Below are 16,582 nucleotides of genomic sequence, written 5' to 3'. Positions count from 1 at the left end.
AAAGGGTCAGACCAGAGTGGCACTGGGATCTTCTGCCCACCGATGCCTTCCAGTCCAGCCTGTGGGGGTTGGTGAGATCAAGGCCCAGATGGGGAATGGGTCATGGTCAGACCCAGTCTGGCGGATCTGTGTGGCAACTTCCACAAGCTGCAAACAGGTGTTCAGCAACAGTGATAGCAGAAATCATCCAACCCCCAAAAGGAAAGGACTGGAGGCCCATCCCTCCTAGGAAGGGGACAGGGGTGCCATGGTCACCCAGCAGCCTCATGATCCCTAGACCATTGGCTCAGGATGCTCCCATCTCCTGCGGTCCCTCTGCAGCGGGGCCCAGGGACACTGCCACGGGGCAGGGGACACAGACCCCTACCCTCTGGGGGCCTGGGGTCGAGGCCGCTGGAAACAGTGAAGCCCCTTCCCAGAGATGACAAGGCTGCAGGGGCATGAGGGGCCCATCATCTTTAAGGTTTTAGAGGCTTTTGATCACGGCCCTTGGTCCAGTCAAGATTTCTGGAGGCGAGAGCTGATTCTCAGCACGTGCCTAGGGAAACCCACTCCTTCCAGGCACCCAGGTCTAGGCTGGCTGAGGGAGGGAAGCCGCTGGGAAGAGAAACGGGCCCAGGGCTCCACGGGCGTGGGACACAAACGTGGTAGCAGCTGTGATTCCTACCTCGGGGCGGGCCAACACCATGGGAACAATGATGGCGCAGGGTGGTCTCCTCAAGGGGGCAGATGCTGGCCCAGATTCTGCCAAGGAACAGGATATAGGATCCATCACAGCCCCTCAGGCCCTCACCCTGGACCCTGAGCTCCCCCCGGAACTCCCCTCCCCACCCCGTGCTTCTGCCACTTACCCAGACTCAAAGTCTGCAGGGGTGGGGAGGGCTAGGGCCCATCTACCCCACCCAGGGCTTCCACAGTGGAGGTGAGCACTGCCTGCCTGCACCTTTGGGTTCCCCAGCTGGGCGGCCCCTGCAGTGCTGGCAGAGACGGTCGTCAGCTTTCTGGAACCAACCTTAAGGCAGCACCATATGCCCTTGGATTGCTGTTTCTTCTCCCTCCTCTGGCCTGGAGCCTGGCCGGACCCTGAGGAGAAAGGCCATGCCCAGAGAAGCAGCAAGGCCTGCCACGCGGGAACACTCACCCTCCGCTGCTTCTCCAGGGCTCCCTTACGTGGGACCACGCTCTGCAGAGTGTGACTGTGATGCTGTCCTGCCCACAGCACAGCCAGAGCACCTGAGCCCAGCCTGCAGAGTCCCGGGGTCGCTGGCTAGCGCAGCGCTTGGAAGAGGGTTCCCACAGACTCCACACTCTTTAAAAATAATAGCAAGGTTCGGGCAACCCTCTGGGTCCCCTCCCTCTTGGGGAGCTCTGTACTCCCCAAACTTCACTTTGCTGCCCACCAAAAATAATAATATAATAGCAAGTTTCTTTGCAAATGTTTGAAAATTTCTTAAAATGGAAGTTTTAAAAGATCGTTCACTGAACTCTCACTGTCTGAGAACACAGACTCAGGCCATGGGACAGATCAGTTTCCCTTGTCCTATGCAGGGCTCTCGGCCCGGGCTGTGGACACACGTGGGCATGTGGGGGGGTCATGACATCTGAAAGGGCTCGTGGCGCAGAGTGGCCGGGAGCCAGGACAGTGGCCCACACTGTGCGTGACAGTCCCATGCAACAAAGGCCAGTTCTGCGCAGAGGTTGACGGCGCCCCTGCTGAGAAACCCTGCAGAACTGAAAATGCGAAACCTACCCCGGATTTGACAGGCGTCTACACCACAGCCAACATTTATGGACAAACACAGAGATCTCACACCCGGATGAGTTTCCCACTATCGCTGTTGGGAAGGAAAAAAGCCACCAAGACGTCCAGAACGTGACTTCTGCTTGTTATCAGCGGAGCTGCCCATGTCCAGAACCGTCGTCTGCTCCTGGGGTGTGGCTGTGCCATGGGAGGTTCACAGGCACAGAGTAGACCCTTAGCGATCACCGTCTGCAGGGCAACAGGGCCCTCAGCCAGCCACCTTACATGCTTCCTGCCTGGCTAAGGACCTCTTCCCCCCAAGCGGGAAGGCCGCTCACTCACAGGTAGCTGGCAGGCGCTCAGTACTGGCTGTTGGGAAGATAAACCAGTGTGAGACAGAGTCTCCCAGCGACAGAGTGTGGGATGGACAGAATGGCTGCCAAGGCCAGCTACGTCTGGAAGCCCTTTGCTTTCAGTGACGAAAGGGCTCAGAAGCCAGCTGTGGGGACGCACAGGCTCACGGGGCAGTGGGGGCCCCTCTGGCACTGGCCTGCCTAGTGGCCACGCCAGTATGCCGATGGCGCCCTCGTGGTGATGGGGTAGGGCGCGACAGGCCACAGGCTGAGCCTTCCCAGCCTCCTGAGCACACCTGCCGGCCAGGTGGTCTCAGCCTGTTTTACAAAGGAGCCCAGAGGTGTGAGATCTGCCTCCAGGGTCCCCGGGACTCTTCTGGCCCTGCTGCAGCTTCCCCCCAGCCCTGAAACATATCTCAGGGGAAGAAACGGACCTCGGCAGGTCAAGAAATACTCGCTTTGGGGCTTTTATGTGGTCTTCAAAGCACTTTGCAAACAGTGCCTCCCAGTCACTTGGTCGAGGAGGCCTAGGGACAGATGGGGCAGGTCCAGGCCCGCTGCAGCACCGACTGGGTCCCCTTCCCCCTCCTAAGCTGTGCCCCTGCCACCCCAGGCACCAGGGGCTCCCACCGCGGGGCTAGGGGGCCCGGCCTAGGTCCCGTCATCCTCCAGCACCTCCACGTGCTGGTACGACTTCCAGGCCTGCAGGTTGCAGCTCTTCAGGATGGCTCCCAGCTGCTTCCCAGGCCCCACCTCGAAAGTCTGGGGGAACTCCGTGCCCCTCTTCCTCTCGTAAATGGCGTGCATCGTCTGCTCCCACTTCACCGGGGAGACCACCTGCCGCACCAGCAGCTTCTGGATGTGTCTGGGGTACATATATCTGTTCGCGTCGACATTTGAGTGGACGGACACCAGAGGCTTCCTGACACCGATCGACTTTAGAACTTGTTCGAGGGGCTTCAAGGCCGGCTCCATGAGGCGGGTATGGAAGCCCCCGCTAACGGGCAGCATCTTGGTGCGCCTGAAGTGATACTTGGAGGAATTCTCCCGCAGGAACTGCAGCGCCTAGAAGGAAAAGGAAGTTTCAGCCAAGGACATCTTAGAGGAGGAAACGCATGGCGAGGCGGCCTCCCCCGGCCCCGGTTCTGCGGACAGAAGATGCTATGGGCACCTCCGCATGCTTCACCCCGCAGACAGCTGCGAGGAGGGGCTCCATTCCCTCTTTGTTCCAGTACAAACCAGTCGTGTACACGGTGGCCCAGAAGTCCTCCTCTGGGGCCGTGCCTGTTCACACGGCCCACCCGGGCAGGCGGCCCCGATGGGACTGAAAGGCCGAGGCTGGGGAGCGTGTCCCCCCCCAGCTCCCCACTCCCACTCAGCCTCTCGCCGTCTGTCACCCACAAAATGAGCACGATCAGCGGCTTCGCGCGGTTGCTGGGAAGCGACGGGACGGGAGGGGTGAAGGAGTCTGACCACGTGAGGACACACTGTCTAGTGGGAGCTTTCCATTGTAAGCCCGCTACCCTTCACAGTTTCTAACGAGCCCGTTTTCTTACTACGCCGTAACCCTCGGGATGAAAATTCTGGAGACTCCAAGCCCGTGTCCTTCGATCAGAAGCCCACCACCTGAGCTTACTCTAGAGAATAAAGGAGCTCTGTCCCCTGGAAGCCAAAAGCCTTGCCTTGAAGGGCGTCTCAGCTCAGACGGGGCCTCCCAGGCTAAGAGGCCCTAGGCCTCCAGGACACGGCGTGGGGCCTGCCACCCAGATGGCCCTTCCCGCTGAAGGGTATCCTGTGGCTGATCTGTCTGTCGCCGTCTCTCTGGCCCTGTCTCTGGCCTGTCACCATCCGCAGCGGTGCTGGGGCTGGGCCCGCTGTTCCCGGGAGGACTGAAGGTGTCAAGGTCCCAGGAGCTGCCTGACCTTGGGTGATTGTGCCGCCTCTCCTTGCCTCAGTTCCCTCATCTAGAAAAAGGGGAGCACCCTAGTTATCTCACAGGTTATCAAGGTAAACTCTGGTGCCCAAGTGCTACGTGATGGTTAGCAATTGTCTTGTATGCTGAGCCCATCCAGGTCCACTGGAAAAAACCACGTGATGGGATGGCTGCGTGTGCCCCCAGAGGGCGGGAAGGGCTCGGGCGTCCGGCTGGATGGCACTTGCTCACCCATCTCTGTGGGCCCCGCCCTGCAGGAGGCCAACGCATCATTTCAGCATCTCCAAGTGCCTTCCACGTTTAAGGCCTCGGGACTCATCCGGCCCACAACCTAGGTGGGGCCCACGAGAGTCAAGGCCAAGGCCACAGCCTCAGGGCCCAGGAGGCAGAGGCCAAGGGTTTTTTGTCCCATCATCCGTGGTTGCAAAGAGAACTTCCCGCTCAGGGAAGCCCTGCCCTCACCTGAGCTCTTTGCTTTGGCACCGAAAGGCGAACGCTGAGAATCCAAGGGGTCGTCCACCCGCGCACCCAGCTGTGCGGGGGCTGCGCGAGGAGATGCCAGCCCTGGTTCGGGGCCCCTCCCCAGCCACTTCTGGGGTTTCCAAGGCCATTAATGGGAACGAGCAGTGAGCTCCACAAGCAGCGTGGGGCCATTGTCACCCATCTTCCTCTCCTCTTGGGACTGTCACAAGAGAGACTCGCTGGTTAGAGGAGATTCACACAGACACTGGGCAGACGGGCAAGGCCTCATGGGATGGGAGACGGAGTGCAGTTGAATGGACAAGGAAGGTTCTAGAATGAGACAGACTGGAGCTCTGTTCTGCCGCCACCATCTCTAAGCACTAGCCTCTCGCTCTGCCTCAGCTTCCTTGTGTGTAACACGTGCGTGGAACTGCCTCCCGGGGAGCACCAGGATGCAAGCAAGGCCTACAGGACTGGAGTGGTGTAGACACGGGCCTTGCAGCCGTAGCTCCTTGTGCAGGATCCAGCATGGACTCACTCAGCATCCCGGGGCCAGGCCCCAGCTGCCCTTTGCCATCGGCTGGTCCTGGCCTCCCTGCTGGGGACACCCCCTTCCAGCAAACACACCGTCCACACACCATTCCCAGTGTCACCTCCTGAGGCCTCCTGGCAGCCAGCCCGACCCCCACTGTGCCCCAAACACACAAGTTCCTGGCTTATCGGTCCATGTCCCCTCAATGCTTGTTACAGAGGAGCTGCTTGAGAAATGTCTAGGGAAGCGTGAATGGAAGGAAGGACAGAAGGAAAGAAAAAGAACTTGAACTTGGATAAACGCAGACCCCTAAGACAAGGCACAGTGGGGCGGAGTAACCTAGCAGGCATGGCTCCTCCTTTTGCTAAGGGAGCAACCAGAGGTTGTGAGAACCCCAGAATTTACCCCAGGAAGGCCCTGGGGATCATCTGGTCCAACCCCTTTACCTTCTAGGAAGGCTGGGTGACTTGCTCAAGGTCCTGGTCTATGCACGGTGCAGTGGGGACGGCATCCCAGCCTCGACTCCCTCTGCAGGGCTCGCCCCACCCCTTGCCCTCAAGTACTTCGCACAGACCACAGCTTGGCAGAGCACCCATCACACCACCACGGGCTTTCTGGTGTGGGTGGGACAGTTCCAACATTCTCTGTGGACTGGGGCCTAGGAAGGCTGTTCCCATCAGCACCAACCTCCAGATGTCCTGATATCACCCGGCAATCAGGAAAGAGGTAGTTGGCCACCTCGCACACGGGGCTCTCTATGCCCAAAGTCTTGCAGTGCTCCCGGGCTTCCAAACACGCAACGTTGAACTTGGACTGAGGCTGGCCGAGGACAGACAACATCCCGCTGGGGACAGCTTCCGAGGCTTCCTGCATGGCCTCAGCTCGGACTTTCACTGCATACAAACCTATCCAGAAAGAAGTGCATTTGGAAAAAATCAGGGCATGTGAGGAAGGTGGGGGAAAGCCCAGATCTAAGACAAAGCACGAGTTCACACAGCGTGCTGGAGATGCGGACCCCGTAGTTACCAGCAGTCCCCAGGGCCATGGTTCTTCCTCTATCTACTTTGCCAAGACAGCACCACCATCCTGAGAGGCAGGCGCCGTCCTCGGCACTATACACATGAAAACACGGAGTTCGCAGCCTTAAAGCTGGCTTGCTGTGAGATGGGGGTCCTTAGCCAGGTGGGATTTTGCCTCAAGGCAAGGTCTGGGGGCACTTGTGATTGTCACAACAGCCGAGTGTGTGTGCGCGTGGAGGGGGCAGGTACGTTTGCTACAGACATCTGGGGGGAGTCAGGGATGCCGCCCCACACCCTGCAATGCAGGGCCCTACCACCAAGTTAGTATCCGGTCCAAAATGTCGACAGGCTGCTGGTGAGAAAGCCTGGTGCGGGGAGCGGGGTGCACAGAAGACTCTGAGGCACATACAGTGTTTTGGACAAGTCATGACCTTTCTGGTCAAATTTTCAGTTAGCAGAATGAGGATGATACTATCTAATCTGCCTGGATTGTTGCAAAAACTGGGAATGAAAGTTTCAATACCACAGCAGTCCCATACATCAGGCTTTATTGCCCCCACTTGGAGCTGCAGAAGCTGCCACTGCCAAGGGCAACGGAAGAGCAGTGCAGAGCCGCTGGCGCGTGCGGCTCATGTGCAAGGTGAGAGGTCTGTGCCCGGGGCAGGCAGCTCCCACGATCATGATGTAAGAAGGCCTGTGACAACTGGACATCTGTCCTCCCGGTCCTGGGTCTGCTCCCTGGGGGAGGGGATGACGGGGCCAAGGAGAGGCTAAGGGACTAGTCCAGAGTTTCCTGGGACCACAGAGAGGCTCTGAGGGCACAGCCTGCTCCCCTCTTAACACATCTGCCTTCCCTCAGCACCTACATGCATTTGTACTGGACTCCTGGCCCCTTACACAGACAGGGAGCAAACTGCGGAGCAAATACAATGACAGCCTGAGGTAGGAAGTAGCCGAGAACCCACAGGAAAGTGGAGAGGGCACGCGGAAGTCCTCCCGTGAAGGCATTAACAACTGCAAAATGTCAAGTGAGAAAACACAGGACATACACAGGCTCTAGCTCTGCATTTATGTGCGCAGAAAACTATGTGCGTATAAAACAGTTTTATTCGGAGATGTGCATATGCAGCATTTTTTAGCATTTCCTTAACCGTGCTATAATGCTGTTATTTTAAAAACACGGAAGTAAAAAAAAAATAAAACACTGAAGTAAAATAAATACATCAAATACAATGTTTCAAACGTGTAGTTCGCTGGTAAACCACCAGCCGGCCCTAGTTTCCAAGCTTGCCGCCCGCCATAAAACGCCCCGTATCACCCCCCATGCCGCCCGCCATAAAACGCCCCGCATCACCCCCCATCTCTCCTCTCCTCTGCCCTCCAGCCCCGGCACCTCTAGCTGCTGTCTCTGGATTTGCACATTCAGGACATTTCACACACAAGGGGCCGCCTCTCTCATCGAGCAGGCTTTGAAGGCTCATCTGGGTAGTGGCGCGCATCAGCCCTTTATCCCTGTTACGGCTGAAGGACACTCACTGCACGGACCGAGCACGGTTTTTTCTGATGAGGGGCATCTGGGCTGTTTCCATCTTGGAGCTATTTTGAATACTGGTGGGAATGTTTGTGCACGGGTTTCTCTGTGTGGACGTACGTTTTTATTTCTTAGGCATATTCTGCAGAACCACTGGGCCGTTCCGTAGTTCTGTGTGCAATGGCTTGAACCGTCAAACTGGTTTCCACAGTGGCTGCACCATTTTACACTCTCTCTAGCCAGGTCTGCGGGTCCTGTTTTCTTTCCTTTGTAAGATTTTTTATTTATTTGGGGTGGGGGAGAACACAAAGGGAGAGTGAAAGAGAGAAGCAGCCTCTCCGCTGAGCAGAGAGCCTGATGCGGGACTCGATCCCAGAACTCTGGCATCATGACCTGAGCTGAAGGCAGAGGCTTAACCGACGGAGCCACCCAGGTGTCCCCGAGGGTCCGATTTGTTCACATTCTTGCCAACACTTACTATTATTCTTATTATATATTTTTTAACCGAAGCCACCCTAGTGGGTATAAGGTGTGGTTTTGATCTGCACGTCCCTAAGGGATTAGTGATGCTGAATATCTCTTCGCATGCCTGTTGGCCATTTCTGTGTATCTTCTTCGGAGAAAGGTCTGTTCACATCCTTTGCTCGCATTTAACTATAAGCAAAACAGTTTGACTGGTTTCACTATGAGCAAAAATCTTAAGTGAAACTAGTATGCTCACGATCAAACATTCATTTACTTTTTCACTCCAGGACTATCTGCTGGCCATCTGTCAAGTGACAGGCACTGGGGCTGTGGGAGCGGACTGAGAGCACCCAGGACAGGGCGGGGGGCAGTCAAGCAAGCAGAGTTCAGGAGACTACGAAAAGAAAATCCCCAACGAACCCTTCAGGCTTAAAAGAGATTCAAAGGTGAAGTTTGGTCCTCTCAACGTCATTCTCGCCCATGTGCTCCCTTCTCCATCACCCGAGTGGCTCCAGAATTATTTTTGGCAGTGTCCTTGGTCCCCAGCGAACCCAGCAAGAAAACACCCCAGCACAAAACCAAACCCTTCCTGTGTACCTTCAGAAAATTCCATGGCTCCAGCAAACACTAGGGCTGCAAATTCTCCCACACTGAATCCAGCAGCAGCAACACAGTTCTCAATCACCTGTAGTGACAGATGCAGGACATGAGGCCAAGGTCTAGGGGTAGGGGCAAGGGGTTTAGTCCAGGGCTCTGCACTGCAAGCCAGCAGGGTGTTCAGAGGCTCAAGGAGCCAGGAGTGGGGAGCCACCAGCCTGGTGCTCTGGCTAGAAGAGGACACAAACAGAAGAGGCCTTGACAAGCCCTGAACCAGCCCTTTTACTGATGAGGAACTTTGCTGCCAAGTTAAAGCCCGCTGCCTGATTCTGGTGGAGCCGTGTCTCCAACGCAGGGCTCTGGATCCGTCTCTGCCCTGGAGATGCCTCTCAGGCCCAGGGAGCCGGAGGGAACTACGCAGAGGAGAGAGTGACTCAGTCTCTTGAATTTGATTCTTAGCTTGGGAGAGTTCCCTAACTTCGAGCCTCGGCTGTCCCATCTGCGGGATGGGGAAAGGGCAGGACCTACCTCACAGGGCTCCTGGGATGACACCAAAATAAGGTCTCTCAAGCGCTTAAGCACAGACCTGGCTGAGGGTAAGGGCTCCGTGAATGCCCACCACTTCACTAATTCCGTTACCTCTCCGAGTCTCCTTGCCTCACCCACAAAGTAACGGTTTCCCCGACGCAACGGTTTCCCCGACGCAGTTGTGAGAATGGAGTGCAGGGTTCACAGCAGAAGCTTCACGTTTACTGTTCTGCTATTATCACACCATCCTCTTAATGGGCCCTCACTCAAGGTTGGAGTTTAACCGTCTAAAATCATTTAGTAACAAATGACTGAGGATCATTTAAAATCGTTCATGGGCGGGGCGCCTGGGTGGCTCAGTGGGTTAAAGCCTCTGCCTTCGGCTCAGATAGATCATGATCTCAGGGTCCTGGGATGGAGCCCCCGGCGGGCTCTCCGGGCAGCAGGGAGCCTGCTTCCCTCTCGCTCTCTCTGTCTACCTCCTTGTCAACTCAGTCAAATAAACAAATAAAGTCTTAAAAAATTTTTTTTAAAAACCGTTCAGGGGCATAAGGAGGGCACTGATGGAACGAGCAGGGGGTGTTATATGCACCTGCGGAATCACTGAACTCTACCTCGGAAACGGATAAAACATTACATGTTAATTAACTGAATTCACATTTAAAAAAATAAAAAGAAACACACACACAAAATAAATAAAAATTTTAAAAATCGCAGCCGAGGCTCTGTAGGTGGGACATGTGACTCTTGATCTGGGGGTCGTGAGTTTGGGCCCCAGGGCGGATGTAGGGAATAGTAGTAGTAATAATAATAATAATAGTAACTTAAAAAAAATAAGTAGAATAAAATCGCAATCCAGCCCAGACTCCTCAGCGCTTTCCCTGCTGTTTTCCGCCCCGCGACACCGCACTTAACAGGCCCAGTGGTTCACACGTTTTAGTCCCCGGCCCCCTCCCCTAACGCGCCCCCCAGCGCCGCGCCCCCCGCTCCCTCCTCGGCGGGACCTGGACAAGCCCCCGCCCAGTGCGTCCCACGCGGGAGCGCGCGCCTGGCGGGCAGGAGCCCGGGCACAGCGCGTCCTCCCCGGCGGGCGGCGGGCCTCACCGCGGGCTGCAGGTGATGCAGCTTCTCCACGGCGGCCAGCGAGGCCACGAAGACGGCGGGCTGGCAGTGCGCCGTGCGGTCCAGGGCCTCCTGCGGCCCGCGCAGGCTCAGCTCCAGCAGGTCGTAGCCCAGCACGCTGCGGGCGGCGGCGTAGAGCTCGCGGACGCGCGGGTAGCGGAGCAGCCCCCGGCCCATGCCCACCACCTGGCTGCCCTGGCCGGGGAAGAGCAGCACCGAGCACTGGCCCGGCGGCCGCCGCGCCGCCGCCTCCCGCGGCTCTTCCTCCGCGGCCGTGGCGTCTCGCAGCAGCTCCGCCACGTCCACGGCGCGCGGCGGGGGCGGCGGGAAGGCCGCGGCGCCGCGGCGGCAGCCCGCGCCCCAGCCCCGGGCCCACGCGGCCCGCGCCACCCGCAGGCTCATGGTGAGGCCCGGGCCGCCGCGCGTTCCCGCGGCGACGGAGGCCGGGGGGCGGCGGCGCGGCGCGGTCCCTGACGCATTTCCCGCCGGGCGGGCCGCGGCTCCCGGGGGCGGGAAGAAAGGTTCCGCGCCGACGAGTTCCGGCTTCGGCGCGCAGCGAAACCCGCGCAGGAGCGAGCAAAGTCCGCGCCGCCCCGCCGTCCTCCCGCCGATCCTGAGCAACAGCGAACGCGGTGTGCGCGGGTGTGAGACGCTCCCGCGGTGCTTCTCGTCTGGTTTCTCAGCGGCGCCGTGCCGTCCGCCGGCGGGCAGCTCTGCCCCCGTCTCCCCTGCAAACCGCGCGGGCCCGCGGAAGCCGCCGGTTCGAGTCCGCCCCCCGGTCGTTTCTCAGACGGCAGCTTCTTTGATTCCTCGCCGCAGCGCGGTGGCGGGGGCCGCCCTCCTCCAGCCCTGCCCGAAGGCTCCGAGACGTGAGGCGCAGGTGGTTAGAGACGGAAGCGGGATCGGAGCCGGTTCGGGCTTCGGCGCAGGGCGGGAGGTGGGTGGGGGGGGGCAGCTCCGACCTCACGCCTCACCCCTCCGACCCCCACCTGCCCTCTGCTCCTCTCTCGTTTCCTGCCAGCCCGCCTGCAGGCGGGGGAGACCGACAGACACCCCCACGCCCCAACACACACATAACGGATGAAGCTCTAGAACCTAGGTGAGGTTCGGTGGGCTGAGGTCCGGAGCCGATGACCAAGAAAGAATTCTTGAGACATCTTTGGTGCAAAATGGTGGTTTATTAAAGCACGGGGACAGGACCCGTGGGCAGGAAGAGCTGCTGCCGGGGGTTGTGAGGGTCGGCATGTTATATACCCCACGGTTGGGGGGAGGTGGTGAAGGGATGGGAGATTTCAACAGAGTTCTCACATGTTAGGGAGGGCCTGCAAGGTGGGGGGGGGGGCTTGCCCTTATGGCCTGATCAATGTCATCTTTAGGTCAGGCATTAACATCAAGATAGTTGGGAGATTCTTGGTGGGGTGTTATGATCCTGCTGTTATTTACATTCCCTTCTACCTCAGCCTCCTCCAGTTAATGGTGGGGAGGGAGACATTTGGGCTTCAGGAACCGAGAGTTATTTGCCTCTGGAAATTTGTGCTATTGATAAGGTAACCTCCCTGTTTAGGTCTCTAGGACATCTGTAGAGCAAGGGAGATTCCTGTTCTGCAGGATTGCGATCCCTGCAAGTTAACTATTTATCATTTTATGGCAGTCGGGGGTGCCTGAGGAATGCCACACATATTACGGAGGGGAGCGGGTGGAGAGGGGGTGCAAGGTGCCAGCTTTTGCTCTGTCCTCAGCCAGCCTCCTGCTCCCTCATCATAACGAGAGAGACCTAGACGGAATGACACCAGCAAAGCGACTTCAGGGAATTTGTCTAAGAATCCGATGCGCAGAGCCGTAACTCGGAACAGCCAATGCAGCCTTGCTTTTGACAAGGAAAAAGTGGGGGGAAGCCCTATATTCGACGAGAGGAGATTCGTTAAACGGGGTTCCGGCAAACCTATACCACTCTGTGGTCATCAGAGACGGGGAGGAGATTCTCAGGTTAAGACGTGAGCAGAGCTCACTCTACCTGCGGAAGCCCATAAATCCGCAGGAGGGGAACCTTCTAAAGACCTTAATCCACAAGGACGGGGAGAACAGGAAAGGAAAGAACCCTTTCGAGCTGAAAAGCCGGAAGACCAGTATTACCTGACTTAGCTGACTCCAGACTGCCAAATTATTATTATTTTTTAAAGATTTTATTTATTTGACAGACAGAGATCACAAGTAGGCAGAGAGGCAGGCAGAGAAAGAGGAAGGGAAGCAGGTTCCCCGCTGAGCAGAGAGCCCAATGCGGGGCTCGATCCCAGGACTCTGGGATCTTGACCTGAGCTGAAGGCGAAAGTTTTAACCCACTGAGCCACCCAGGCGCCCCGGACAACCAAATTCTTCTGGACAGTGTGGAGAGCTGAGCCACCGTCCTCCATACAAGAGCCTTCTCAAAAGCTTGGGGACCGGCAGCTCTAGCCACTTGTAGAGCTAAGGGTGAAAGAAGATTAAAATAAAGAGGACTGTTTGAAGGTATCTCTGAAGAGCAGATCTTTAGACCCCTGTCTCTAGCCACTAAGTGATGCCCCTCCTTCATTCTGGCAAACATCTGGGGTTTAGCTCTGGAAAGGGCTGGATGGGCCAGGGACAGAGCTGAATGTGGGTACTTTGCCAAAACAGGTGAATACTGAATGCGGGGTGTTCTCCCCCACTAAGCTCCCAGAAACCCAAAGCTAGACCCTTACCCTCCACACAAGTGACTGAGGGACCCTGGGGAATCTGACTAGTCCAAGAAGAAATCTGAAAGACATTGACGGTCCCGGAAGTACCCAGACAAATGGGCCCCCAGGTTCCAACTTACAGTGATGCTAAACCAACAAATGCCGTGCAGAGACTTATTTTCTTCCCTCCTGATCATGAGCAGCCAGCCAAGAATTCCCAAGCATCTGAGGAAAGCCTCTTACAAACAGAAAACAAGAATAAAAAACCCACAATGCATAGGATTTAGATACTGAGAAGAAAATAACTTTTTTAAAGAAAACTATCACAGATAGTTGAGAGGTAAGAGAACTGGCTGTATCCATGAAAAATGAACAGAAAGGTATATTTAAAAAGAACATTTAGAAAGCAAATAAGAATCTCTTGGAAATTAAACATACGAAAGCAGGGGGGTGCCTGGGTGGCTCAGTCGGTTAAGGATCTGCCTTAGGCTTAGGTCATGTTCCCAGCATCTTGGGATTGAGCCTCACAGTGGGCTCCCTACTCAGCAGGAAGTCTGCTTCTCCCTCTCCCTTTGCCCCTCCCCCTGCTTGTGTGCACACACTCTCTCTCTCAAATAAATAAATGAAATCTCAAAAATAAATTTTCTAAAGGAAAGCAAAGCCATGTTTAACTCACAAGTTAAATGAGAGGTGACCTTGGGGTAAACGGAGGACTCAGGGAGAATACCAGGAAGCCCCTGGGCCATTGGCAATCACCTGTTCCTTAACCTGGGGGGTGGACACTCAAGTGTCTTTTAAGTATTATTTTAAAGCATACAGTGTTTTATATACATTTCTGTTTGTATGGAGCATTTCACAATTAAGAAAACCAAGGCAGCAAATGTTTGTTACTGTAGAAAGAGGCATCTGATTTATTGTAAGGGGAAGAAAAATTATAAAATCATTTGTAGCATGAAGGCATTCTTGTAAAGATAGGTGTGATATGCTTAGAAAAATTCATGCAGGGGCACCTGGGTGGCTCAGTCCTTAAGTGTCTGCCTTCAGCTCAGGTCATGAACCCAGGGTCCTGGGATTGAGCCCCCGCCTTGGGCTCCTTGCTCAGCAGGGAGTCCACTTCTCCCACTCCTTCGGGCCCTCCCTCTCCCCAAGCTCACGGTTGCTCTCTCTCTGTCAAATAAATAAATACAATATTTTTTAAAAAAGAAAAAGTCATACAAACACTCACTGAAGTGTTGACAGTACTTTGCTCTAGGCGGTGGGAGAGGAAGTTGCTTTATTTTTTTTTCCCCCGTATTTTCCAATTCCTTTGCAATAAATTTGAGTCACTCATATAATTAATGAAATACATAAATGAAATACAAGGATATACTGTACTTGAATCACACTTGGAAACGGGAAGCTGAATGACCCACCGGTTAAGAGTGCAGATCCTGGGGGTACCTGAATGGGAATCCTGACTCCAAGGCTGACCAGCTGTGTGTGATCCTGGGATGTTCCCTATCCTCTCTGAGCCTGTGAAGTGGGGTTAATCCTCTGGGGCTTGGGAGGGTGTTGCCATGCCTTGTTCCTAGATCAACGGAGTCTACAGGTAGGTTTTTTGTTTGTTTGTTTGTTTGTTTTTTAAATATTTTATTTATTTATTTGACAGGCAGAGATCACAAGTAGGCAGAGAGGCAGGCAGAGAGAGAGGAAGGGAAGCAGGCTCCCTGCTAAGCAGAGAGCCCGATTCGGGGTTCGGTCCCAGGACCCTGGGATCATGACCTGAGCAGAAGGCAGAGGCTTTAACCCACTGAGCCACCCAGGCGCCCCTAGAGGTAGGTTTTGCTTGTGTCAAATCCTCTAGGGTTTGGCCCAGACCTGGCCGCCCTGAGATGCTTAGGTATATATGCCAAATGCCCAAGAGAGGCTCTGTGTTTAGTGCTATGGAGTTCAGAAGTCATTGCCCACTTAGAATGGGTTCTGGAAGAGCTTTCTGGCATGACACTGGAGAGCCATCCAACTCGGACATGTGGACTTGCCCAGGGTGGGGGTGGGGTCGGGGGTGACCTAGACAAGGGCATAAAGGTGGGAAAGGGTGGGGTGGTCGGCTTGACCCCAGGGCCAGGGAAAAGGATGGGACAGGACCCTAAGTAGTGGGAGCTTTGGAGGGTCCTCAGCAGAGGAGGGGAGTGGCAGGAACAAGAGGGGAGCTGGGGGCCAGCTGCGGCTGCTGCTCAGAGGAGGGACAGTGGCTGCTCCGCAGGCTCGGGAGGGGTCCATGGAGTTGGACAGGAGGGAGAAAGCAGTAAGGGGAAGCTTCCAAGACCAGTGGGGGGAGCATCTGCATGCAGACCTCCAGTGTGAACCCCTCTGACCCATAGGTTGTGTGAGCTTCAGGAGGGCAGGGAGCCTCGAGTGTTTGTTCTCGGCCCCTCCCTTTGGCCCTGGCATGCAGCAGACACTTGGGGGCAGAAATTTCCTTGAGCCCCATGTGTAGTAGGGGTGAGGCTGGAGGAAGCTGCCTTGTCCCGTGTCGTCCCCCCCCCCCCCCCCCGGTCTTCCGGGGGAGGTAAGGGTGCCGTTTGGCCAAGCCACAGGCACCTCCTTACAGGAAGAGGGTGAGGGCTGGCAGCTTGCTGGGAGGTGTGGCCAGACCGAGTTCATTCAGTAGGGCGGGTGCAGTGCCTAGGGCCACAATACTTTCAGGGACGCAGGGAAATGTTTTAACTTCTTTCAAAATTAGGAGAAAGGGGCGCATGGGTGGCTCAGGGGGTTAAAGCCTCTGCTGTTGGCTCAGGTCATGATCTCAGGGTCCTGGGATTGAGCCTCCCCGCCCCCCACCGCTCAGCGGGGAGCCTGCTTCCCTTCCTCTCTCTGCCTGCCTTTCTGCCTACTTGTGATCTCTGTCTGTCAAATAAATAAGTAAAATCTTTTAAAAATAATAAAATCATAAGAAAAAGAAACAGTCCAGACTGGATTATGCTTGTCTTTATATCAAAGCAGTCGAAGCAGGAAGGGCTCACAATGGCCGACATGCAGGGCTTAATTTTTCCGTCTGCCGCCCAGGAGGCTAGCCACTATGACTGGGGACAAGAGTTCACATGGTCCCCCAAGGAGCGGTTTGGGCCACTTTGGCTCCTGCAGGCTGCGGGGCCCTGCTTGACCAAGTTAGCCCAAGGTGGCCAGAACAGACCCCGGGCTGCAGTGATAAAGCAGCACCCACAGGCGAGCTGAGGGGTCCAAGGCCTGCTGCTGGAGGTGCCATGCCCATCAGGGTGTGTCCCGGCCAGCTGGAGGCCACCTCTGGACCGTGACGGTTGCAGTCTCCCCTCACTGAGTGCCCAGCGTCTGCAGGGCGGCCTGCCCCATTACCCTGTAGCATCCTCATTAGTCCCACGATGTTGTGCCCATTTTACAGATGAGCAGATGGAGGCGGAGAGAACCAGTCACAGAGTGTCTGAGCCGGGACTTAGAGCCCCGCCTGCCGCCGGCCCCGGGCCCCAGTTCAAGTGACTGGGGTTTTCCTCTGGCGATGGGAGCCCAGGGCTACTGTGTGGGACCGCGTTCAGGGCTTTGCTTTCAAGCGCTGTAGTTCCCCTCTCTGAGGTCGGTCCCTGTTTTCCCATT

The 16,582-nt window shown here is 56.1% G+C and overlaps 1 protein-coding gene across 1 annotated transcript; it reads right to left on the bottom strand.

Moving 5' to 3' along the window:
* Positions 1 to 1,865: 1,865 nt before the first annotated feature.
* Positions 1,866 to 10,749, bottom strand: MCAT (malonyl-CoA-acyl carrier protein transacylase). Its single transcript, XM_032346026.1, has 4 exons — positions 10,266 to 10,749; positions 8,634 to 8,721; positions 5,709 to 5,926; positions 1,866 to 3,159 (listed from the first exon to the last, which is right to left on the bottom strand). Exons 1-4 carry the CDS (start codon positions 10,683 to 10,685, stop codon positions 2,746 to 2,748), a joined length of 1,140 nt encoding a protein of 379 aa, XP_032201917.1. The 5' UTR covers positions 10,686 to 10,749; the 3' UTR covers positions 1,866 to 2,745.
* Between the last annotated feature and the right edge of the window lie 5,833 nt (positions 10,750 to 16,582).

Source organism: Mustela erminea, chromosome 6, assembly GCF_009829155.1.
Source record: "Mustela erminea isolate mMusErm1 chromosome 6, mMusErm1.Pri, whole genome shotgun sequence".
Taxonomy (NCBI): Eukaryota; Metazoa; Chordata; class Mammalia; order Carnivora; family Mustelidae; genus Mustela; species Mustela erminea.
The sequence above is the reverse complement of the archived record's forward strand: the minus strand, read 5'-3'. Positions and strand labels throughout refer to the sequence as shown.

Excerpts from the sequence above, each read along its gene's own strand:
- MCAT (XM_032346026.1), bottom strand. The coding sequence starts at position 10,685 with ATGAGCCTGCGGGTGGCGCGGGCCGCGTGGGCCCGGGGCTGGGGCGCG. Across the intron at positions 8,722-10,265 it reads TGCATCACCTGCAGCCCGCG|GTGATTGAGAACTGTGTTGC; the intron begins GTGAGGCCCGCC and ends CTGTCACTACAG. Across the intron at positions 5,927-8,633 it reads AGCCATGGAATTTTCTGAAG|GTTTGTATGCAGTGAAAGTC; the intron begins GTACACAGGAAG and ends CTTTCTGGATAG.